Source organism: Silurus meridionalis, chromosome 26 (genome assembly GCF_014805685.1).
Source record: "Silurus meridionalis isolate SWU-2019-XX chromosome 26, ASM1480568v1, whole genome shotgun sequence".
NCBI lineage: Eukaryota > Metazoa > Chordata > Actinopteri > Siluriformes > Siluridae > Silurus > Silurus meridionalis.
In genome coordinates this window covers 5,763,720-5,788,791 of record NC_060909.1, presented here as the reverse complement: position 1 = coordinate 5,788,791, position 25,072 = coordinate 5,763,720, and the positions used below count along the sequence as shown (strand labels likewise).

The 25,072-nt window shown below is 39.9% G+C and overlaps 1 protein-coding gene and 1 pseudogene across 50 annotated transcripts in view; both read right to left on the bottom strand.

Moving 5' to 3' along the window:
- Window positions 1–5,867, bottom strand: part of LOC124380089 (MAP kinase-activating death domain protein-like) — a 46,761-nt gene extending 40,894 nt beyond the window's left edge. For 22 of the 50 annotated variants that reach the window (XM_046840807.1, XM_046840806.1, XM_046840821.1 and 19 more), the window contains exons 1-2: window positions 4,797–5,079; window positions 1–126 (exon numbers count right to left, since the gene is read on the bottom strand). The exon at window positions 1–126 is cut by the window's left edge and continues 184 nt beyond it. In XM_046840807.1, the coding sequence (XP_046696763.1) occupies window positions 1–126; window positions 4,797–4,936 (266 nt within the window). In that variant the 5' untranslated portion in view covers window positions 4,937–5,079. Of the gene's footprint in view, window positions 127–4,796; window positions 5,116–5,732 lie in introns of those variants that run through there. The other 28 variants (XM_046840817.1, XM_046840823.1, XM_046840825.1 and 25 more) reach the window with 3 other exon arrangements.
- On the bottom strand, window positions 5,677–23,402 carry LOC124379615 (annotated as a pseudogene).
- Between the last annotated feature and the right edge of the window lie 1,670 nt (window positions 23,403–25,072).

The following is a 25,072-nucleotide window of genomic DNA, read 5'->3' as shown; positions in this document are numbered from 1 at the left end:
GGCACCGGAGAGTGCAGCAGCCTGTACACCCACGATTCCACTTCCCTCAGGTCATGGAGTAGCTGAGTACCTTTCTCCTTCTCCTCGACAGAAAGAGCGCCAGCCAACACGCGCCACATGGCATCCCTGAAGGATGAACACACACAGAGATACATAAATATTTTGAGTATGAGTATGTGCATAAATTCATATGCAAAATCTGCTACATAAAAAAAAAAAAAAAAAAAAAAAAGTACAATTCATCATGAAGTTCCTCAGACATTCAACTAGGAAATTCAACTAGGAAATTCAACTGGAACAATTCTAGACAGCCCTGTTGACATTGTTATAATCCACACTGCAGCACTGTAGGTTTATGTTTACCCGGGATGATGACAGGGACATCGTTTCATCACACATCACTGCCTACACTACCCACAATTCACAAGTGTTTGCACCCAAGAGCCTGGAAAGGTGATGACACTGCAGTAAGCAGGAATGAAAATAGGATCATTAGTTCCAACGCCATGTGACACGTAACACCCTGTAGACTACTTTACCCATCCTCAACTCATCTTTCAGTTCCTCTGTCTATCTGATATACATAGGCCTTGAGCAGCAAGTCAGGTTTCCTGCTCTAAACACTATTACTACCCTCATAAGGGAGGAAAAAAAGGAGTAAAGTAATAATAATAATAATAATAATAATAATTATAAAAAAAGATATTTAAGAATGTCAGGATGTGGCGAGATACGTGTATCGTCCGGAAATTGTCAAAGTTGGCATTTGTGAATGATCATGAGGTCTTCTAACCCTTTATAGTAATCTACTAAAGTGGCTGGGATTCAGAATTAACAGTAAAACCCAGTGGCATCTGGCAGCTAAGACTGAGGATTAGGGCACTAATCAGTTTAAAGCAAGCACACTTTGTGAAGTTTATTCAAGTCCTACAGTAAACAACTCAAGAACCATTTACTCATACAACTTCCCACTATTTTGTGAATGTATATATATACAGCTGTGTAAACAGTGGCAGGTTAGACCAGGGGTCCCCAAACTACAACCTGCCCCCAAATTTGGAATGGCCCTCTGAACAATGGAATTTTAATTTAAAAAAATATGTTTAACTCATATAATATATCTAAATTTGATAATAAAGGTTGGCTTTACTAACATTTATATTAGTTATTAATAGAGGTCGAGGTACCGATCGTTGGAACTTTCAGCAAAAATCCATCCCGATAGTTTTTCCTGGCTTCCAGTCTGCTGTCATTACGAGAGCGGCCTTTAGAGGCGAATCACTGACGCCACGTGCTGTTAGTTTTTACACGCGAGACTGCATGGAGAGCGCTATAAAATATTTATAATTTATTATTGACAATTTGATTTGTTAATTTATACATTTATACTTATTTCCTTTACCACATTTTAAAGATTCTGCACTTTTTTTGTGTACTAAATATCAGTACTATTTTACTAGTTTGTTTTTAATTGGTCGACCTCTAGATAATAACACAGTCTAATTATTCATTAGATTCACCCACCAAGTTTATTTTCAATAGCAATGAATATGAAAAAAAAAAACAGGTCACTATGATGGTAATAATGATCTTTTAATAGGCTATAAATCTTTTACAGTGCATAACAAAAACTAATCTAGCATTAGGAGGCATAATAAATCATCTAAAATCATAAAAAAAATGATTTTGTAGCCCTCATAGAAAAAAAGTTTGGGGAGCCCTAGATTAGACCGAGGTCACACACTCGTTATAATGTTCATAATGACATATTTGTCATTATCAACCTAATGAACCCTGTTTTATACTCAGCGCTGAAAAACTATTTACCTTGAGAGAAATCCGAGCATTGGTGTGGGCTGTAGTCTGGGTAGAGAAAGGGGAAGTGTGTCTTTTATGATAGGACAGCAAGAAGGCCATAATTTTCTTGTGTAAAAGCCTCCCACCTCCTGCAGCCGGTGCCCGAGTAGAGTCAGCAACCTCAATCTGTTAAAAAGTCTGCTTCAGCTGTCTCATTCTTACATAAGCACTTCATACACTACACAAGCAATTTCTTGTTTAGTCCTTTTGTTTTCTATACTTCTGACAGCTCTTACTATCTCCCTCTCAGTCCGTCTTTCTCTCCCCAGCATCTCTTGCTCACACAACCCCTGTCTTCTTTTTTTTTTAATCTCATGCATCTTTATCTTTTCTCAACCCACTTTTTTTTTTTTTATCCCAGTCAATTATTTGGGTTTCTACGCTGGAATGTGACAACCGACAAACAACTGCTGCTAATAAAATACTGCAGAGTCACACAGTGCTGTTGCCAGAACCCCCTGGACACTGCTATCGACGTGTTACGATTCTAAATGTAGACATTACAGCTTTGGTCTGACTTTGATCATGTAAAAAAAAATAAAAAATAAAAAAATCAACCCCCCAAAAATCAATACTGTGTTCCTCCTGTAAAGCAAATCTAAGTTGTAGTTTTGATTTCGTGGGCACGGTGAAACAACCCACATGCATGTGTAATGTGCCCACTGAAACGCCGTGCTGGAACTGAGTCAAAATCGCACTTTCCCTGCCAGGATGATGCTGCGCTGGGAGAGAGCGAGCTTGAGTCAGAACTGCCCTTTGGAGGTGGTCATTGCACAATCTGTATACTACTGAACTCCCACAAATGTGCTGTGACCGGTAGGCGATTCAAATCTCAACGCAAAACATGAATTCTGTTTGCCTGAGAAACAAAATCGACTCCAATGATTTTTGCAGAAACTGACCTGACTGGAAAACCTGGACAAGGATCGCACAGAGCTACACACAGTCACAGCTAAAAACAAAATCATCACTTCTCCCTTGTTAATTAATTAAAGAGGAACGATTATTCACGGCTTATTGCGGTTGCAGTATAGTGTTTTTAAACCCAGCAGATAGAGATAATGATTTTGGCTTTTTGGCAATAATCTGGCCTTTAACTAGGTCCTAAACGATGATGCAGATCATAAAATATGCACCTTCGATCACTAAGGGATGACACTGCTGGGGTTTACGTTTCATTTCCAACCTTGAAAACCTAGTCTGCTTCAAAGTGCAGTTTTTTTAAGCAGGGATGAGGTTACGCGAATGCCCTCAGCCGGCCAGTACCAGAGATCATTTACACAATTATTTGTCCCCTCGGTGCAAATTCAGGTTTCAGACTATAGTTGATTGGTCAGATTTACTCCCCATTCTCCGAAAGCAAATCTAAAGCATTTGGCAGGACGAAAGAAAATCGAGGCCTGAACCCGCAACTGAAACTTGTCACGAAGGCTGTTGCTAGGTAACGACGGAAGGGAAAAAGAAATAAAAGAAAAACTCTCAGAGAAAATGAAAAGGGTGGGAGCCATCACTCACAAGCCGTATTGATCTGAATGAGACTGCTAAAGCGCTCGTGAAGATTTGTTTAATGATGGCGCTTGAGGAGTGAGCAGTCACTGCGGCCTGTCGTCGCAACATAAGCCCATTGTCACAAACACACAGCAAACGACTTGCATAACTGTCCTATGGAGAGAACGAGATTATCATAATAATCATCCTCCTCCTGCTCCTCCTCCTCCTCCTCTCCCCCTCAATCTCACCCTTTTACTCAGAAACACTCTCGCACAAAACCCCATGCAATTCACTTACTTTACACAACGAAGGACGCCAGGAGAATTCTTGAATAGCACAAAAACTTTCTTTAATAAAACACTACCTGTTACTTGGCTTTAGAACATGCCAAATAATTGATGGCCTCTTATTTGGCATGCTACCTGAACAAACGAGTGTGATTATAACAGATATGCAAAAAATGAATTCAGAATGAGGAGATGGAGGACAAGGTTCAAAATCTTCACCCTCCAAAACAGTAACCTCAGGTTATACTCAGGTTGTACCAATATACTTTTGTCCACATAGTCCTCCAACTGACTGTAAGGACATTACATGGACCGGTGCTCATGATATTTCTCACTCTCACAGTGTTTGTAATGTTTTTATGGTTTTTGAAGCACACTCTTGTTGCCACCCAAATGAAAACGGGTTCCACTTTTGAGCCTGGTTCCTCCCAAGGCTTCTTCCTCCTACCATCTCAGGCAGTTTTTCCCTTTTGCCACAGTTGCCCCATGTTTGCTCAACGGGGATAAATACACAATTTTTAAATACACAAACAGGTTGTTAGCAAATTACCTTAACCAAGCCCCAGATTCAAGAAATCGTTAAAGTTGCACTTCCCCATAGCTGAAAAATAAAATACGTTTTACGTCTGTGGTACAAACCAAGAGAGATTTACGCTAATAACAGAAAGCTGATTGGCTGTTGCATGCTGGTTTTATTTGTAGTCGTAAAACAGCTAATTATATTCGGGCTAGCGGAAAAAAAAAATTTTACTGCAACGCCACGGAAACGAACAAACAAAAACATTCTGCAGTGCTGCAGGAGCATTGCAAAGAGCGTTACAGGTAGGGCTAAATTAAAATTAAGACCAGTTTCAAATGATTTTAGACCTAAAACAGACAAAATGTAAGACTTTCTAAAGCCAAAAATTTTAATTTTTATATTTTTGCCTTTTTTTTTTTTTACATTTATCTATTTATTTTATTATTTATTTTTTTTTAAAAAGACATAAGACCCCATGGAAACCCTATTTAGCATTATACATGACAGCTTTCCAAAAAAAATTATTTAGCTTTCTATCCCTAAACAGAGACAAAAAAAATTACAATAAAATAAAAAATAAAAAAAATCATATTCTACTAAGTAAATTCAGAATACTGATATGAACAGGAGTGTGCACTCACCGCTGGTTACACTTGGTAGTGCCAGCCCTCTGGATGAGTCTGTGGCTGCAGCAGTCCACCATGCGTTTGAGGATGTACAGACACTCCCTAAAAGTGGAGAAAAACGGGTAGTGGCTCAGGATGCACAGTGATGTCAGCATGCTGTTGCGATTCCGTGCTGATGCCGTGGTGCTGCGTTTGGGACGGGGTGACCGTCCAGCGCCCGGCTCTGGCACTTTATCGCCTGCAACGGGTGCTGAGTGGTCACCCGAGAGAGACAAGGTGGAGGGGTCACATTTCTCAGTGGCCTCGATGGCAGGGTCTGTCTGTAGAGGCTTGTCTGGAAAAATAAATGGGAAAAAATTACAATGAATAAATGTCTTAAGAGGACAAGTCCAGGCTAAAATCAACCCAAAAAAAGACAATGTCTGACCAAAGGACAACCACTTTCAGGCTATAATTATTGTAAACAACAAGCACGATGTATGCTGGACATGTGTTAGGGATAGAGGTCGACTGATTAATCAGTATCGGTGAATAATCGGCACCGATAAATGATTGCTGGAACTATCTGCAAAAATCCATACTGATGGTTTTCCCGGATTCTGGTCTTCTGTCATTATGAGACCGGTCTCTAGAGGCGAAACTGTATGCTGCATGGAGAGCGCAATAGTTATTATTTATAAATTTTTATTATATTTATTATTTAATATATTCATATTTTTTTCTTTAAACACATTTTCATGATTTAGTTTATTTTAGTACAAGTACGATCCAACCTAGCATACCGGCATCTGTAAAATCCTTCACTTAGAGACGTTGTGGACAATTTTATCGACTTTGTTGCGTGTTACGAGAAGGACAATGAATGCAGTGAACCTACTATTACAAATATGATTTTTTAACGAGTAAATGAACTTAACGTGAATTTGAAAAGACGCAGAGGGACTTGCTGACCTTTGCATTCTAAACGTGAGCGATGGTGGCCTCGTTGGAAGGAGCGATAAAAGTTGAGGCAGATGCCGTAGCGCGTGATGCCCGAGTCCTTATCGGTGAGCGTAAGACGAACGATGAATCGTCGCGGAGGCTGACGCGGCGCTGTCGCACACTCAAACAGCCTTCTGGTTGGCAAAAGAAGACCACATCTGGGGGCAGAGGGAACTCTGGATGGTCCTCCAGTGGGTAGCGCCTCAATAGCTGGGGCGTTTGGGCCACACTCTCGCTACTGGGCTGCCTGAAGGGAGGATAGAAAAGAGAAGTGTGATAGACATGCCAGTTATTAAACACTTCAAAGCTTCATTAAATATCCTGAGGGCCAATTGTCTGGACAGGACATTACTCTTTAACTGAGCTGCCATTAGACAAAATCTGTAAGAAAAAATTCAAACAAATATAGAGAATTGAATTTAGTTTTCCTGTGAAAAGACGTTTACAACATTGTTTGACTCAATATGCAGAATTAAAACGAAGCTTACTGATCAAAATACAACCCCAATTCAGAAAAAGTTGTGACACTAAAATGTAAATAAAACAGAATGCAATGATTTGCAGATTTCATTAACCTATATTTTATTCACAATAGAACATATCGAATGTTTAAACTGAGGATTTGCATCATTCTAAAATAAAACGTCATTTTAAATGATGAGATTTGCAAATCACTGCATTCTGTTTTTATTTACATTCTACAGGGTATCCCAAATTTAGGAATTGGGGTTATACAAACACATGAACTGTGAGAATTCTCAGCAGCAGCCGGCCCCTTTAATTTCTCCGACTGAACATTCCAACCTGGCACACACCTCAGGCAAACACCTTGTATACACTCCCACTGCTGCATGCTTACTGACTAACACCACACCCAGTCTACACACACACACACCAGATCCAAGTCACTAAGAACCAGTGCACCTAGCAAACCAGATTAAGGTACATAAAATACACACGGGTACGCAAGTACACACAAAAGCATACGCGCAAAACAAACAGTCGCACGTGCACACGTTTGCTCGGACACGTATTCTTACCTGGCTCCGACTACCACCAGGTAGTCCAGGAGGCGCTGACACGGTTTCTTTTTCTCCATCTCTGAAAGTTCAGGATGTTTAAGTCATGGCAACCGCGAGTTTCATAAGCTCTCAGCACGAACGCTGTCCAATCAGGATGCAGTTAGAAGCAGGTAGATCTAGCAAGGCAGGAGCCAATCATTGTGTTCAGAGCCATACAGGAATCGAAGGTCTACCTGGAAGCACAGAACACAGAAATACAAGATGGTGATTTTAATATGTCCTGGTTACTGCAGCAGCTGGATTCTGTGTTCCTACACATTTTGCATTTTGAAATTTCATACTTATCCAGACTCGAATACACAGACTTCCTTATAGTTTTTTTTTAAGACCATGTTATAAAACATTAAACCACATTTGCTGCATAGCATTTTATTATAACTGCAATTCTAAAACAGTGCAATGGTCATCATCAATGTGTCAACTGTTAAACCTGCAATCCTCCAGCAACAGAACATGCTGCATGTGCAACTCACCAAGAAACTACAAGACGGAACTAAAGTCCATTAACAAAAACACCTTTTGGCCATGTCCACACATTGTTTTCAACGCATATTTTTCATCCCCATTTTGGCCTTTGGTCCGCACTGGAATGGCGTCTTCGGTCAAAGAAAACATAGCTTTAATTCAAAACGCTCCCTAAACTGGATAAACATCAAAAGCTTAAAAAAAAAAAACATAAACAAAAAAAACACAAAAGACGCGTTTTTGGTCATTGCCGTGATGTTTTAAAGAGCCGGGAAAGAAGCGTTTTCAGACCTTTCAGTGTGGATGAGCAACTTTTGGGAAATGACTGCAAATGAAAGTGTGAAGGTGCAGCGTTTTTAGATGAAAACACCGGATTAGTGTAGATGTAGCCTGGGCACTGGGTCAATCCTGTGCTTGGCTGTGTGATATATTTCAATTTCTCCTTTAATTTTCCTCTGGGTGCTCTGGTGTCCTCTAATCTCTCTGCAAAAATAAAAATAAAAAAACGAGTGTGTAAATGCTGGTGAATGGACTGGTGAACCCCTCCTGTCTCACACCCGTACCCAGTGTGAGCCCTGACCAGGATAAAGATGATGTTGACTATGAGGCAAAAAAGAAAGTGAAATCCGAACACTTGTGCTGACCGTATGTGGTGAACATCTCCAATTCGCTCTAATGCATTTTATTCTTCTGCAATGAATGTAAACGCGCACACAAAAAGCTATTTGTCCTATTCAACACAAAATCCATCTGCCTCCAATCCAAACCAAATAAGCTCACACTATCAAACAACAGTCCCTTTTCACTAAAAAAAAAGAAACCATTAAAACCCCTATTTACTGGGATAACCAGCATTTTATCGTGTCTACAATTGAGACCTGTTTGCTTTTGGATTTCCGACGCACTGCTTTTCAGCAAGGACAAAGATCATGAAAACGACAAAAGAACCCAAGGTCACGAGGTCTGGTGTACGTCTGGCTGTGGCGTGCGGTGAATCGTAAACTCGTAGAGTAAACATACGGCCGCCTGAATATATACGCCGAAGTTATATTAATGTTTAGAAATGTTGGGTGGTTGTTTGACAGATACATCAGTTGATATGTTGGGCTTTTGAGCATCACTAGACCTTTGTCTAGAAGAAAGGCATATAAGCTGAAGCTGAGTGTGTAAACTTGAATCATTTTCTATTTTTACACTTAATTTAGGTCATTACTCACTTGCACACTTTCAGTTAACTGCTTTATCATGATTAAGGTTGTGGTGATTGTGTGCCCTGGAAAACCCTGAGTCTGGGTCATGATTTTGGGATGCGAGAGAAAAGCAAAAGGAGGACCCAAAAGGTACACCTTAATGTACTCAGGAAGAACATTACAATGCACTACTCATTAATATCTTCACTTCAATTGGAGATGGTTCCACATGAACAGCCTACAGGTCCATGAATTTAACGAGCAACTCATGAACAATGAGGATGGATTTGGACTGTAATTTATGTAAACATGATGGCTGCAGTTTGTCAGGACTACAGTGTGTGTGTGGACAGTTCTGCATTCGAGCGCTCGTCACTGAACAGTTCACGCCAACACTGATGAGACTGTAATGAATGGACATTCGAGATGAGGATGGGTTCCCATTTGAGTCTGGTTCGTCTCAAGGTTTCTTTATCATACCTTCTCAGGGAGGTTTTTCTTGCCACCGTCATCACTGGTTCAGTTAATAGGGATAAACTCGTAGGCAATAAACTCGTACAGGTAATCCCTGAGTTACGATGGGTCGATTTAGGATTTTTCAAATCTTGCGATACGTAAAAAAAAAAATCTTACAAATATTTAGATTTTCATGCTGCATTTCAATTCGCAAAATACCTTGCTTTCGCTGGCGGTCGACAGTAGTCAAATTGTCTCGGTGTTAAAGGGCATATTCTTTTCAAAGTCCAATTCTAGCTCTCGTCTCTCTCCTTTTAATTCGCATCATCAGAAACTGAAACAGAGTTCGTCCGGCTCTAACCTCCACTCGGGAACCGGAGCTTGTTCGCTCGCTCGCTCGCTGCCACGTACATGTATACTGTAAACTTTAAAAATATTACGGTAGTTTGAATTGCTCCGTTTTGCTAAATGACGTATTGTAATTTGTTAAATTGATGGCGTCGTTGTAAAACATCTCCATCGTACCTGCAGATTAAAATTGTAACCTCTTTATCTTTAGCATTAAGACAATGTTATATTAAAAACACTATACACACAAAAATTCAATATCTTGCGAATTGAACAAAATTCCTCATCACAATAGATGTGCAATGTTCAGAATGGGAGTCACCGAATCCCGATTCCAGAGAAATACTTTTGTAGAAGAAAACCGACTGATAGAGCAGTTATCTCTACAAGCCATTAAATTTGAAAAGAATGACGCTTTCGTTTTCTTTCCACCCTGCGATCTTAAGGTGTTTAATTTTTTAACACCATTCCAGTATCAAGTACTATACTCATGGCAGGCCATATTCAAGGCTGTAAATAATAGATAAACAAAAATGAATAGGTGTGCATCAAAACCGGGAGACGAAACTAAACAGGCAAACACAATAAACACAATGAATAGCAGACATTTTAAAACAGTAAAACTATTTGTTTTAAAATTATTTTAAAGTCATTTCCACATGCAAATGAAAAAAACAAAAGTATTGGAACGCCTGACTTTTCAAAGCCATATGTGGTTCTTCGCCAAAATGCTACCACGAAGCTGTATGGGATTTCGATGGAGTCGTGTCAAGTCGAGTCACGTAGGATTTAGTGTCATTTCAACCATATACAGTGAAGTACACAGTGAAACGAAACAACGATTCCCCAAGACCAAAGTGCTACAGCAAACAACAAATTAACACAGAAGTACACACAACTCTAAACTAATAACACAAAGTGCACATGTGCAACCTTTAGTGCAAACAAGGAGAAGGGAGAGGGAAGGGGGAAAAAAATGAGACAACATGAGACAAGGAAGAACAGTAACAAAGCAGCACCGACCAATACAGTAGGTTGTGCAAGTGGATTGTCCATATACAGTATGAAGGTTGTGTGTAACAAGGATGCCGTAGCATTGCATTTTATTGTTTACGTGAACTCATGAACTGAACTAACTCAACACCATGCCCATGTGTTGAAAACCTTCGGTGGCCTGCTATAGACTTTCTTTGGGATGAACTGGAACTGAAACTGTACCACAGGTCTCCTTACCCTACATTACTGACTCTATTAACACCTTTGTGGCTGAATGAGCACAAATCTACACAAGCACTCTCCGAAATCTAGTGGAACGTCTTCCCATAAGGTTATTAAAACAGCGAATGGGGATTCAATGGGATGGGATTCTTAAATAGCACGAATCTTACGGCCCACAAACTTTTGTTCATGGAGTGCATATTAATAAAGTAATATATTTGCGATGACACAGTTGGTGATAAATATGTGTGAGGAGAACGTTTCAGACATGCAGAGTGTGAGCTTCTGGAAGTCTAAACCCTTGTGATCACTCCACATATCTGTAAAGGACAATTGCTTTTTTTTTTTTCCTTCTTCTATTGCTCATCCCAAGAATTTTCTATGCCGCTGCTTACTTTGGAAATGAAGCACAAAATTTGTTGGACCATAAGCTATTAATATGGTTGATATGTTTTTTGGGAAGGATTTTGTCTAGATTAAGCAAAGACAATTGTGTCCATTCCCTTGCAAAAGCATTACAAGGTTGGACACTGATGTGCACAGACCTGTATAAACTGTGTGCATTCACCTTTTGGGTCTAAATAAACGTAAGACGTAGATTAGTTGAGACGCCAACAGATGGCAGCACAAGGATTCATGCACAGTCACAGGAAGCACCGACCTTTATAAGTCAGTGTGACCAAGGACATCTTCCTGTGTACATCGGGAGCTGTGCAACCGGTGCTTTTCTGACCATGTGCACATCGGAAACAACATCATTCCGCACCCACCCTATTCGCCGAATTCGGCTCCTGCAGACTCCCCCCTCTTCCTGAAGATAAAGATCCAGCACAACTTCGCCTTTATGACACTACTGTGGAGATCCAGCGCAAATAGCAGAAGGTGATTGGCACGCTTCGAAAAGACGACTTCCAGGACACATTTCAGAAGTGGCAGGCAGGAACGCTGGGAGAGAGCTGTATTGCTGTGTAAGGGGACTATTCTAATGGTGATGGTGTGTAAATGTAGATAAATAAAATACGTTCTTGTAAACAGAGCAGGTCTCGAAACCTTTTGATACACCTTCGTATGATGGTCAGGTTTTCACCCATTTTTAGGCCGTATAGTTAATAAATTGATAAATTAACCAAACCAATAATATTATTATTATTAATAATAATACCAAGTGGGCAAACACATTTCCATGCATATCCCATGATCCAACTCTGTCACTGTTTGCAGACTACTCCACGCACCCACAGAAGTCTGAACCATCCCTCTGGTATACTCACGACACAGTTCTTGTGTTTCACGGCTTCAATTCTTTCCTTCATTCCAAGGTCCCTGACAAGCCTCTGCATTATGCAATCCTATATTGAGTTAAAAAGGCTCAGGGCCTCAGGAAACATCTGACTGGCTGCTGCAACAAAGCAGCATAGCGTCTGCACTGAAATCCTCACTCTCAGCTACAAACTCCATCAGCTTTATGCAATACCTGAGAAAAACACTGCTATGAATTCGGAGGTTGTGCTACTAGCTCAGGCAATTAAGACAGACCTGTTAGACGTATTATAATGACTGAACACATCCTAATTAATACAAACTAAAAAAAAAAGGTCCAAACTGGAAACAAATCAACGTGGCGTAATTAAGCTGCATGATATTTCAAGTGAAAAAATGACACTGTCTATTTAAAATGAATCTTCCTGCAAGATGCAGAACTTTAAGAACATCCAGGCTGTCCATGTTTTATGGTCTATATTAGGGGTGTAATGATGTACGTGTTTGTACCGATCCGTTTCGTTACAGGGATTTTGGTACGGTGCACATGTGTAGCAAATGCAATCCTTTATATGTGCAGAACATGGTTAAAATCTGAGTTCCCCCACAAACATATTCAATGGTGTACCACAGGTTTGTTTACTCTCCGCCATGCACTTTGACGACTTTATTTATTTATCATCAAACAAACATGCACAAACATGCCCGGGGTATATTTAAAAAAAAAAAAAAAAAAAAAAAAAATTTTTTTTTAAATGCATCAATAAATAAATAAAAATATAGTCACTGTGGCTACTTACCCCCTACAGGAAATACGACTGTACTGCAGTGTTTTGCACATACACGAAATTGCTGCCATTTCCTGATCATCGCCAACGCTAGCGATATGGATTCTTTAGCGTTTTATGTTAAGAATTTCTCTTAAAAAGAGCAAAACCTGCCAATATCGACAGAGTGAATGAATAAAGAATTCTTAAAGTATGCTGAAATAAGTAGAACAGTTAAGTAGATCATATCTTTAGAAATTAATTATTAAATGTAAAACACACACGCATCGGTATTACCCAAATGGGGTCTAACAAATGTAACCCATTTAATTTTCCCATTTATTCAATTTGATTAAATCACTTTTAATTTGTGCCAATTTAATTAATTACTAAAATGTATTAAATATAATAAAAAAAGTATTGTTTTGCAATAATTAGATTTATTCCATTTTAATCTTATCTACTTTATTTTTTTCTAAAACATTTCATATATTATTTAACCAAGCAGGCACTTTATTTACAATTGCTTTCTTAAAAAAGAAACTGTTGATCACAAATGTTTAAAATAATAAACTGCGGTCATAAAAGACGACATGCAATTTTATGTTTTGCATTTCTTCCTTTTAACTGTACCGAAAATGAACCGAACTGTGACTTGAAAACTGAGATACGTACCGAACAGTGAATTTTGTGTAACGTTACACCGCTAGGATATATTCATTTCCTAACGTTTAAGGTCCTTGTGCTTGGCGAGATTAAGCTCTTATAACAAGTAGGTTTCAGCACCAGGCACAAAACTTTACAGATTGGGAAAGACTTTGGTAACCCGAGAGATTTTGCAGTGGTGAGTCAAACGCAATATTTCAGCAACACACTGAAACAGAAGTGCTATTCAGTTCTGAAAAAGCTGCTTGCATCTATTTGCACTAAATGGTCTATCTATTCATTTCTAATTGGGTAAAGCATGTGTAAAAGTAATTTGCTGCCAGACTTTCAAATTGGATGCACTTGTTACTCCTAGTATTGAGAGAAATCTGCAAAAACTCCGATATGGACACATGTAGTCTGGTTATGGCACACGTTCTGCACGTGATTTTTGGTCCTGGCATAGTCAGCGTATAGCGCAGTCAGCGAGACTTCCTCAGGCCTGTCCAGGAGAAAGCATCAATTCTGCTCTCTGACTGTCACACACTGCTGCAGGCCTTTACTTAGTGATTAATAGGCAAACTCTTCTGCTGTAAAGGCGAATCTTACTTTCTCATTCCACCTACCGTGCCAAAAATATCACTGTGGAAGAGGAGAAGGAGGGGGAAAGGGACTTGCATGCAGCGTGCGGGCCTCAGAAATGATTTGTAATGCATCAATAAAACCAATCTAACTTCTAGCTTTATAATGTTTCAGGGCCTCTTGAATTGTGGCAGTGCATTTGTGATTTCGAGCTGCAAAAATCCAAAAACATCAGGATGCTTTAATAATAAAAAAAAATTAATAAAAAAAAAAAAAGGGCCTTAAATGAGGGTTGGGAAATAGTCTCCATTTTCCAATTCCTTAAGGCTCATATGACACCATACATTTTTATTTTGCCATGGAGGTAAATTCTAGCATGAAATAAGCCTCAGTGAGGTTTGATGGTGTTTTTGATAACTGAAGCACAACAAGCACAACTGGTTGGAACACTTGTTCGTCACTGTGGTTATAACTCGATGCTAAAAATGCGTGCGTCAAAATGTAATTTGCTGTATTAAAAAAAAAAAAAAAAAAGAATGGAATGAGCACTGGCTATACAGTGCGTCAGCCTCTTTGTGTTCGATTCAGCAGCTTGCTCAACTGTGGAGTATGGAACAGGTCCAGAGACACCAGAGGTTCCACATGCGAGAACATGACGTCACACGATTTTGCGTCCATGTTCGCCCCTGTGTGCACAGGTCTAACCCTGCGCAATCGACTCCACGGTAATGAGATTCAAAGCTGCCCGGTTTTGTTTTTTGTTTTGTTTTTTCTTCCCACAGATGCAGCTGCGAATGTATTTGTGAGCAGGCAATTCATGGGGTGAAATGCAGGAATGCAACTAACACCACTTGGGAATCGAAGACAAATCATTTTTCAGTACTACGGCTTTAAGTAATTTATGATCAGTGTAACAAGTTCTAAAAACAGTTATAAGGCACAAGGTTTATTTTGGATTCAGTAGAGCGTGTAATGGCTTAAAAACATGGCTGTTCGTGTCGAATGATTTGGAGGGTTGGTATTGCGATGATTTGAACTCAACCTCAATTAGTCGTTTTTTTTGTTTTTAAATCCGGCAATGAGTTCATTGTTCATATGCAGAAAATAAAGGGGGGGCGCGGGGTGTAGGCCTTTGTTCTGTAGTCTTTATCCATCCTATTATAGAGACATGTGAGGAAAACGTCAAGGCTGATTTATAATCACAAAAACACAATCCGAATCCTCACATGGGGCTACTTGCATAAGAAAAACAGAAAAATTGTATAAATAATAATAAATATGTATAATCCACACTTCCACCCTCGCTTGTGCCTCCTGCAGCGAGCAGACCATTAAAAAAATCGTTCTGTGTTAAAAAGCCTCTTATGGATTTATATTCAAAACTTTAGGTCCAGATCCTTCTGTCTGTGTGTGGTTAAACTTTTATGAGTCAGTGCATCAACGTCAAGCCACTGCCGGAATCACAAATAGAAAAAGACAATGGTGTTGCCGAGGCTTTCGAACGGATGCGTGTTGTGCGTTATTGATTTGTTTTTTCATTTGCTTACAAATTCCCCAGTTCAAAACATTGACATTAAGCATGCAATTAGACAGAAGGAAAAATAAATAAATAAACGAACGGGTAAAAGAATAAATCAATTGTTACATAAATTACCCCCCCCCCCTCCTCCAACCAAAAAAAAAAATAAATAACAGGAATAAGTCATACGTATTCATTAGACGTTTTCTCATTTCATGCAGTGTTTGAGCATCTGTAGTCACCAGTACAGAAAAAAAAAGCAAATCGAGTTTTTATTTAATAAACAAACAAATAGATAAAAGCAAAAACAATTAATTAATTATAAACAAAAAAAAAAAAAAAAAGACCCCTCAAAATTAGTTTCCATTAATTAGGTTTTAATCTACCGTATTTTTCAGACTATAAGCCGCTACTTTTTTCCCATGTTTTGAACCCCGCGGCTTAAACAACGAAGCGGGTTATTTATGAATTTTTCCTGGATTTTTCCCAGTTTCACAAACTTCAAGCCAAAAAACTGAACCCCATAACATTAGACCAATGAAATTTCCGAACGGGAACGAAAAAAACGCACCTCACCTGTGTTCTGAGCTGCACGGCATCGGGAGAAAAAACGTTTTTTTTTTTTTTTAAACGCACGACGATGCCAAAAGATAAACTCTTAAGAGAAATAGTTGTGAAAGGAAGGAGGAAGACAGTGAACAATGACTTTCTTGGTAGGCTACTGTTTAGATACAAGCCGTTGTAATGCGTTGAGTCTGGGTGAAGGGAGAGCTCGCTTACTCCAGTTGCAACAGAAATCATATAAGCACAGACAGGTTTCCAAAACTCGTGCTTTTTTATTTTTTATTGGTTAGTCAAAGAAACTTAGAAATGAGCATCAGAAAATAATAAGGACATATTCCTCGGTCTTGCACATGCAGTAATATCGGAAAAATGCAGTGCCATGCTATTCCCAAAATACCGCTATGCTCCTAAAGGAAGCGCAACATATTTCACCTGTTACACCGTGTGTAACGTGTCTTTCGTTAAAGCCTGTGTAAAGTACATTAGTGTAGACACTAATGTACGGCTCATAGACAGGTGCGGCTTATTTAGGTTAAAAATAAAAATATTTGTAAAATTCAGCCTTATATATGGGTGCGCTTTATAGTCCGGAAATTACGGTAATTTCTTTTTCGATCGTCATTAAATTACAGCGATATAATAATCAGTGAAAGTATTAGCTTTGACAATTTGTGGGCCTTTTTAATCTTTTTTTTTTCTCCTAATAAATATATAGGTAGTTAAATAAATGTTGAAGATATTTGTCTATGGTTAGAAATTTTTATATCAGATTAACAAACTCGAAATTGTGTGCTTAATGGACAGGAGACAACTATCTATTGTTCACAAATCCATAGAGCTAACTAACCTGACTGACATCTGCTCCTCCACCCAGAAAGACAAACAGCCTGTCTGCCTCAGACAAACATGGTGGCGGAAATGTTTAACAGCCAAACATTACGAGAAATTAATTGAAAAGTGAAGTAAGAAATATAACACTCTGGAACCAATGCATCCGTTTTAATCCTGCAATCATGTGTAAATCTGGTAGGTTTTTTTTTCCTTAAGAGGTAATGGAGGTTAATCAGACATTTCATTAATAGAAAACGGATAAAGTGTTCAATAAGTGTCATGAGTTATATTAGATATTACTTAGCAAAAAAAAAAAAAAACCTGCAATTGTGTCAACACGGCATCATCTGCTGGGTCTGTGATCTTAAAGATCTGCGACAGATGGTGTAAGTCTTCGGCGATTAGTCTCAGAATGACCCCCGTGGGATTGAGACCTCTGAAGCTGAAAAGACTAAAGTGCTGTGCTCTGTGTCAGGAACACCTGCTGCTTCGCACAGTGCTCGCAAACTTCCAAAATGTCAAGAGCAAACAAGCTGCACTAGGTTTCATATATGATATGATTACAGTAGAGACATGGCTGATGCTTTCGCACTCCTGGCTCTCAGGTCCTCTGCAGGCATTCGGAGGTGCTGTGGAATCGGAGGAGCTGGGCTCAAAGGTCAACGTGGCAGGTTTTTCCACTAACTACTAAGAGAGTGGCACCGTGGAGCCGAAAGATTCTTAATTGCCTGAAGGGGCCACCAATTTTAGACACTTAAAAAGATAACTGCTGACAGAAAACTGCCTTTTAGGTCTCTGAAACACTGCCATAAGAGTAAGCAATGCTGCGTTACAAAACCCGGCAACTTTACAAACTAGCGTTCAGCTGTGATCCAAACGTACACTGATTATTAGGAAGGTGGTCATGATGTTCTGTCTATTGTGTTGGTCCCTCTTTTGCTACAGGAGCTCGTCTGTTGGATCAGACCACACGGACCAGCCTTCGCTCATGACCCTGTCACCGGTTCATCACTGTTATTTCCTTGTACCTTTTTTTGATAGATACTGACCACTGCACACCAGGAACATCCCACAAAAGCTGCTGTTTTGGAGATGCTCTGAACCCAGTGATCAAGACATCACAAACCTGCTTCTAACACATCACCATTGAGGACAAAACGTTCGCTTGCTGCGGAACATATCCCACTCACTAACAGGTGCCATGATGAAGAGATACTCAGCGTTATTTAAACAATGCTTCGTTTTTAGATGCTGAAAACTGGACTTTTTATTTATACCACTGTGTTGCTGCTGTGTTTCTGGCTGTGTGGGAAAAAAATCACTGGTTTCTCATTTAAATAGTGGCACCTTTACATGAGGGTGGATGCTCACAAGATCAGATTAAATGAATGTATTTGCTGAAATCTTCTGTGTGGAGACTAATCATGTTCAGAGTACAAAAACCCAAGTGGGAGTGTTTGTTTAGAGCTAAAACTGCTGACTTAGGCTAAACATGTGTGTTTACAAATGCTGCAATATAAGTGAAATACAGCACTTTGTTATATAAAAATAATCGACACGCCCAATTGCGATTTATTACAGAAATACAGTCGGCTATGTTGAATACAAATGAAGACCACTCCTAAAGAACTTCTGGCCTGAAAAACAGCCTTCAATTACCCTCACATCCGGTGAGTGCTGGGTCAAGGATTCAGGCTTTTTCAGGTTCACTGAACACAATCTTCTTGGTGTCGCTTTAATTAACACCACAATGGAGACGTTTTCCCTGAAGGCTTTTAATGATTCATTGCAAAGGGCAATTCATGTGGCAAGTAAATGCATGACTGCCATCAACTGTCCTGCCCACCAGGGGCACATATGCTCAGCGAAACCCTGGGTGAGCTGTTCTCTCTGACGTGCATTCACAACGCCTGGGGACCTCAACGAGAACAGCCGACTGTCGCTTCCTCCACCAGAACAGCAAATTAAACAAGTATTGTCGATCAAAAAAAAAAAAACCCAGTACATATCGCTTTTCTGGTTTCAGTCGAACAAACCAAAGGATACAAGTGCAGAGCACATTTCACATTAACACTGAAGTGAAAATTTAAAAATTACCCTGAACCCAAAACCAAACTTCATTACTTTTAACTTAGCGTTGTTTTTTTTTCCTCCTACAGAACACCACACTAATTAATTTAATAGAAAGTAGCACAAACGCTGCTTGGATCATGAAGGAGAAGACAAATATCTGATAATGGCGCAGAGGAAGCAGATCGTGTGTTGACGTAAGCTGGATAATTAAGGATAAGGATCGGATGACTACCCCGGGGACAGTTTTATTACATGTACGTTTTAATACGGTGTTCTTTTGGTGGTTAGGATGGGGTGTGCTTTTTTGTCATATTTAGAGCTTAATATTATTAAGAAAAAGATTTTAGGATGTTTATACTCCACGTTGCTGTTTAAAAAAACATTTTTTTTTAAGTAATTGATGGCTTGCAAAAGCTCTCGTGAATAATGCATTTGTAAAACATTAAATATCATCAATACACACACCCTGTATTCGGTGCATCATCTCCCCCCAAGCAACATGCATTTAAACTAAAGCCGGCAGTTTCATTGAGAGGGACTTGATCGTTTCCTTTCCATCGCACTGCTCTTTAATCTAAACGAAGTTAATGGTAAAAGAATATAAATCAGTGATTAACAAAACATCACATTACAAACCCCTGAATAACAACAACAATTATCTTTACTCTGCAAAACCTTTCAAAACCTACCAACCTTCACCAATCGAAGGATAAAAAGTCGGAAAAGAATTATATTTGCTGTGCTCCTGAGCTTAAGCAGAACGATCAGAGCTAAGAAGCATGAAAGCCCTAAAAATTGACTCCTTCACTCGATTCTCATAGCCATATACAGCAACATAATAGATCAAAGCAAATATGGGAGAGTAACAACAACCGTGATTAGGGCCGTGAGACAGCAGAAGAAACGCAGATCTGCTCACTTCCGTTCGTCCTCGCAGACTTCGGAGCAAAGATTTTCCTTTCTTTTTACAGCAGCGCATCGAAATGCAGTCTGTGTTGTGCACGCTGTCCTTCTGTCTTCTGCAAGTGTGGAGGAGAAGCGAAAGCAACACTGTGTACGTACGGCTGATGCAAAATCTTTACTGAGATATACAGTCACGCTGTAGGGGGGGAGGGAGTGAGGAAGGGTGTGTGTGTGTGGGATCAGAACTGTAATAAAAACTTGACAGCAGGATAATGTGTGGAACAATCATTAGATAGATAAAGAGATAGAGAGAGATAGGATATTTATTCAGATCAGAGGTGATTGCTATGGTCCAGTTCTGGCCATACTGAAATATACACAATTCTCAGACAATTCTCAGCCCATGCCAGATTGCTTGGTAAAGGTCATTGTGAATTCTGAAATCTGAATGATACGTGAAAAGAAGAAATGAACTGATTTCCAGAATAATCCCTGGGTGTGTGTTGGTGTATGGTTATGTGCAGGCCACTCAGAATCGTACCCATACTATAAGAAGGAGCTCCTTATAAGCGTTCAAATGAATAAACATTACGCATTCGGGTGACCGACTCATGAATTGTTAATGTTGTTGGAAGCATGTTTTCAGATAAAACAAACAGCTTGTAACAAATCGATCGAAGCCATTACACTGGAGTCACTTAGCATTTTTCTCTCTGACTCTTTTTTTTTCCTTTTAAAGGAATCATTACCGACAGACAGAGACACACTCACAAAAACGGGTCCTTAGCACCAGAGCCTGAAATCGCCTTCCGACTGTGTAGCCTTTATATTAAGTAACACAGCTGCCCATATACCCAAAGCTCCATCTTCGCTGCATATAATAATGTAAATCTTGGAACAGATGGAAGCCTCGGCTAGACAAAATGATCCCATGCAGTGTTCCAAATAATGGCACTCGGATGGCCACAATTACTGCTCTCAAGGCAGATTCGAGCCCTAATTTCCCTGCTTGCTACATCTAATGGCCTCTCTGCAGACCCCCTGAAGTAAAGAAAGCCCACGAATCTACTAACTGAACTAATGACAACACTTTCTCACAAACTCCGGCACTGTTGCGCTCAACTCGGTGCTACGCAAATCTTGTCTGGATGGTCAGGAGGATGAAGATATCTAGTTTTCTTTTACCGCTGTGCATCCGGCTTCTCGGATACGATTGGTCAGATGGTGTTGATGGGGTCGGTTTAACTAATAGCCCTGGTCTGACATTAGTGCTGGCTGCAAAGCAAATCACAGATTAATAATAGTGATAATAATAATATCGAGATTGTTCTAATACGCAATCGTTTCTATAGTAACCACTCATCTGTGGCAGATGTTTTCCGGGTCATTAGACAACTTTAATAGATTAAAATTAGGAAAGAAGAGGACTATTTACAGCTGTTATACCCAAACTAAGGATAGGAACCACCTTGGGCTTACTGACATTCTATAAAACTATGGGCAGCTATTCACATATCATTTATTACTATACGAAAAAACAAACAAACAAACAAAAAAAACACTCACTAATAGTTTAAGAAGAGTTTACTTACCACACAGATACAAAACTCAAATAAGCTTCCTCTTATGTGAACGCACGCAGAGCTCGTGCAATAAAAAAAGAGGATTCGTCAGCAGTTCAGACGCAACACTTAAATACCCCATGGAATGACATCAGTCACGGGGTCGCAGTGCACCACGTCTGAGCCGGATCTGAACGGATTACTGTATTGCGAGTCGTATTACTTCCATCGCGAGCACAAATCCTAAATCTCTGGTTTTATTGGCGGAGCTCGGTTAAAAGGGTGCAAAGTAGACTGTTCTGCATGGGATCTGATTGTGTGTCATGAACACCTTATCTCATCAAGTGTCCTATTTCAGGGAAAAAAATGAACAAGAGGCAGGGGAGGGAAAGAAGCTGGCAAGCCGTCCATACAACAAGATAATGGATAACGGACGATGGTTACACCAACTCTGTGTCTGTAGATTAACGGGGCATTGGGTAGGATTTATGTGCAAGATGAAGAGTTGAATACATTTCAAATTTGTTTTATTTACTGAGTGTTTCCATCATTTTTAATCACCACCCCAAAACGTACTGTGTTTACCCTATATGTCTTTTAATGACAAAATGCAAATGTCCTGGTTCTAGATCCGGTTCTCGTTTAGTACCGGACTCTCCAAACCGGAGCCTATAGAAAACTGGCCATATCTCCAGTAACTAATGCAGTAGGCAGTGGAGATGTTAGAAGATCTGTTGTCAACATTAAATTTCCCCACCTCTGCACCGCACCTCTCTCAATGATGCAACCGGTTCTGGGTTTCTCGTCCAGCAAGTAATTAGCGCTAAACTAGAACCAACAGTGTTCTCTGCAGTAAGACAAATAAGCAACTATTTAGGGTCGGGTTTGAACCATGTTCTCTGTAGGAAGCAAGTATTTAGTGCTGAACTAAGGCCAGGTTCTCTGCAAAAAAAAAAAAAAAAAAAGGAATAGCATCCATGTTGGTGGAAAACCAATACTAGAGCTGGTCGAGCTTTTCATTATCTCACTTGCCATCATTCTCTGATGTTCACCTTCTCGTCCTGACTCCACTGTCTAAATGAACATGTACCTTCTCCATATTATCAATAAGGAATAAAAAGGCATTGGGAGGGGGCGGGTCTATGGAAATGATTGACATGCGCCTAAGCCAATGAGAAAGCCCCCATTTGTTACATATTAGTAGTGTACTGAGATAAAGGCTTAAGTCAACATGATTATAAGTAGTAGTATATTTTAATGAATTAAAAGGAAAAACTATCCCATGTTGCACCTTCAAACAATCAGCTCTGAAACCCATATTCGTCCTCCAGCTACGAGAAACATCTGAAGTCTCCTGATGCCATTCAAGCGTTTTTCTATCCATCTCAGACGGATCAAGGATGCAATAATGAGCATGGTTTTATTTCTAGAGTAATATGTGGATATATATAGAAGACAGAAAGATGTTCTGGATTATGGATGTGTCAATGAAGCTGATCGAGAAGCTGCCATCTAACGGCTAGTCACGAACATCCTTCCTGACTGTCCAGAATTGCTCATTTTCTACATCTTTTTTTTAACCTTCTCCTCAGATGTATTTCCTATTGTCCATAATTTCCCTTGGTCTTGGCTGCACGGACATGAGTCAGATAATGATAAAGTCCTTCAGGTTCATTCAATTTAACCAGCGACACCTGACTAGCTTGCTAATCAACGCTAGCTGGAGAACGGAATTAGCACCAATGAGTCCACATCCAGGTTTGAAGAGCAAATTTCCAAACAAGACACCAATATCCAGGGTGCCAGTTGTGTTTTTGTATTATATTAAAACATAATTCAGATACTGGAAATAAAAGCACACAGTCACTACTACTGACCTCGAGCAGCTGACGGGCGCGCGCCTGGCTGCTGAAATATCGTCGTTGATGGTCCTTGGGCCAGAAATGTCCGCTCTTAACTCGGTGTAAATCCTCCAGGCATTGTCAGAGGGTGCAGGACGAGTGTCCAGCACGTTTACATATAAATATAGAAATAAATAAATGAAGATAAAGACGCAGTCTCTCCTGGTCAGCGTGCGATGCAACGCTGAAACGCCTGGCTACGTAAAAAAACCTCCTCCGTCCTTGTCCTCCTCCTCCTCATCACCATAACACTCATTTTCATCGACCACTAGGCCGCACTCCAAACCACTACGTTATACACTCACAGAAGTGCACTTCAAAAGAAATCATATGACCTGTACAGTGCGCCTGGGTAGAAAACGGGGAAACATTTGAGACGCAGCCATTATGACTGGTTCCGCGTTAGGAGCCGAACGAGTGGATTGTACCATTCGCCTAATAGGGGGAACAAGACAGACGCGCTCACGTTTCGTTCATGACACGTGAAGCCGTGACAAATATCGCGCATCATGATGAACAAGCGGATCCTCGTCTGTCATTATGGCTGACATAAATAGGCTTTGGAGGAACGTACAATAGGAAAGCATGACGGTTTTACACTTTTGTTACACCTACAGCTGTTCCACTGGTATGGCCGGTATTTGTACTACGTCTGAATACTGTCTGATTTTTTTATGTATACAATGACAGGCACTAATTAGTGTCAGTAGTATACTCTTAAGGGACAATACTATAAAAATGGAAATTGGTAGTCAGTGTGCAGTTTGTATAGCAGTACAGATTTACTGTCCTCAATATTATTGTCAAAATACCTGGCAAAAAAAAGGGAGTAACCCCTAAGTGATAACAGCTGTACATAACCCTGCAAAGCCACATGTCCTATTCATCATGTTCTTGTTTTTGTCTGCTTGACAGGACCATACAAACGTGTGTATCTTGTATTAGAGAAGTTAAAATTTGGTGCTTTGAGTACAATTCTCTCATACTGACCACTGGATGTTCAACATGGAACCTCATGGCAAAGACTTTTAGGATTTGAGAATTAGAATTGTTGCTCTACACAAAGATGGCCGAGGCTATAAGAAGATCAGAAACACCCTGAAACTGAGTTACTGTCATACAGAGGTTTTCTAAGATGGGTTCCACTCGGAACAGACCTCGCATGGGTCCATCAAAGAAGTTGAGTCAGGTGCAGAAGCTGCTTCTCATGAGTGCTGCAGCGTTGCTTTAGAGGTTGCAGAAACGGAAGGTCCACTCATCAGCGCTCAGACCATACACCGTTTGCATGGCCGTCGTCCCACAAGAAAACCTCTTCTGAAGCTGGCTCACAGGAAAGCCCTCTAGTCAGATCGCTGAAGACGATCTGTCCAAAAGCATGAATTACTGGACTCATGTCCTGTGGTCATCACTAATCAAGTCAAGAAGCTTTTATCATCATTTCTACTATATATAGCTGACGCAGTACACAGTGAAATGAGACAACGTTCCTCCAGAAGCCTAGTGATACATTTAACAACATAGAGCTACAAACAAACAACATAAAGCTACATAACAGAACAGAGAGCTGAGGACTAAAGTAAGTGTTCTTGTCACAAACAGTGTGCAACCGAGTGCAATCAGACAACACAAGACATTGTGGGACAGATACACAAAACAGCACCAACCAGTAAACCTATTGTAAACTCTGATTATACAGTAATGTGCAATAGAGGAATATAAAGGACTTTTTAAACAAGAGAGTATTTGTGAACAGACACAATGCAGTGCAAAAACAGCATGTAAACAGTATAAATATGATTAAATATAAATAATAAATGGTAAATGGTTGACTTCAGGTTCAGTAACAAACATTTGAGTGAGTGTGTGAGTGGGTTTCAGTTCCAGTTCAGGTCTGTGTTGAGAAGCCTGGTGGCTTGAGGAGAAAAAAAACTGTTGCACAGTCTG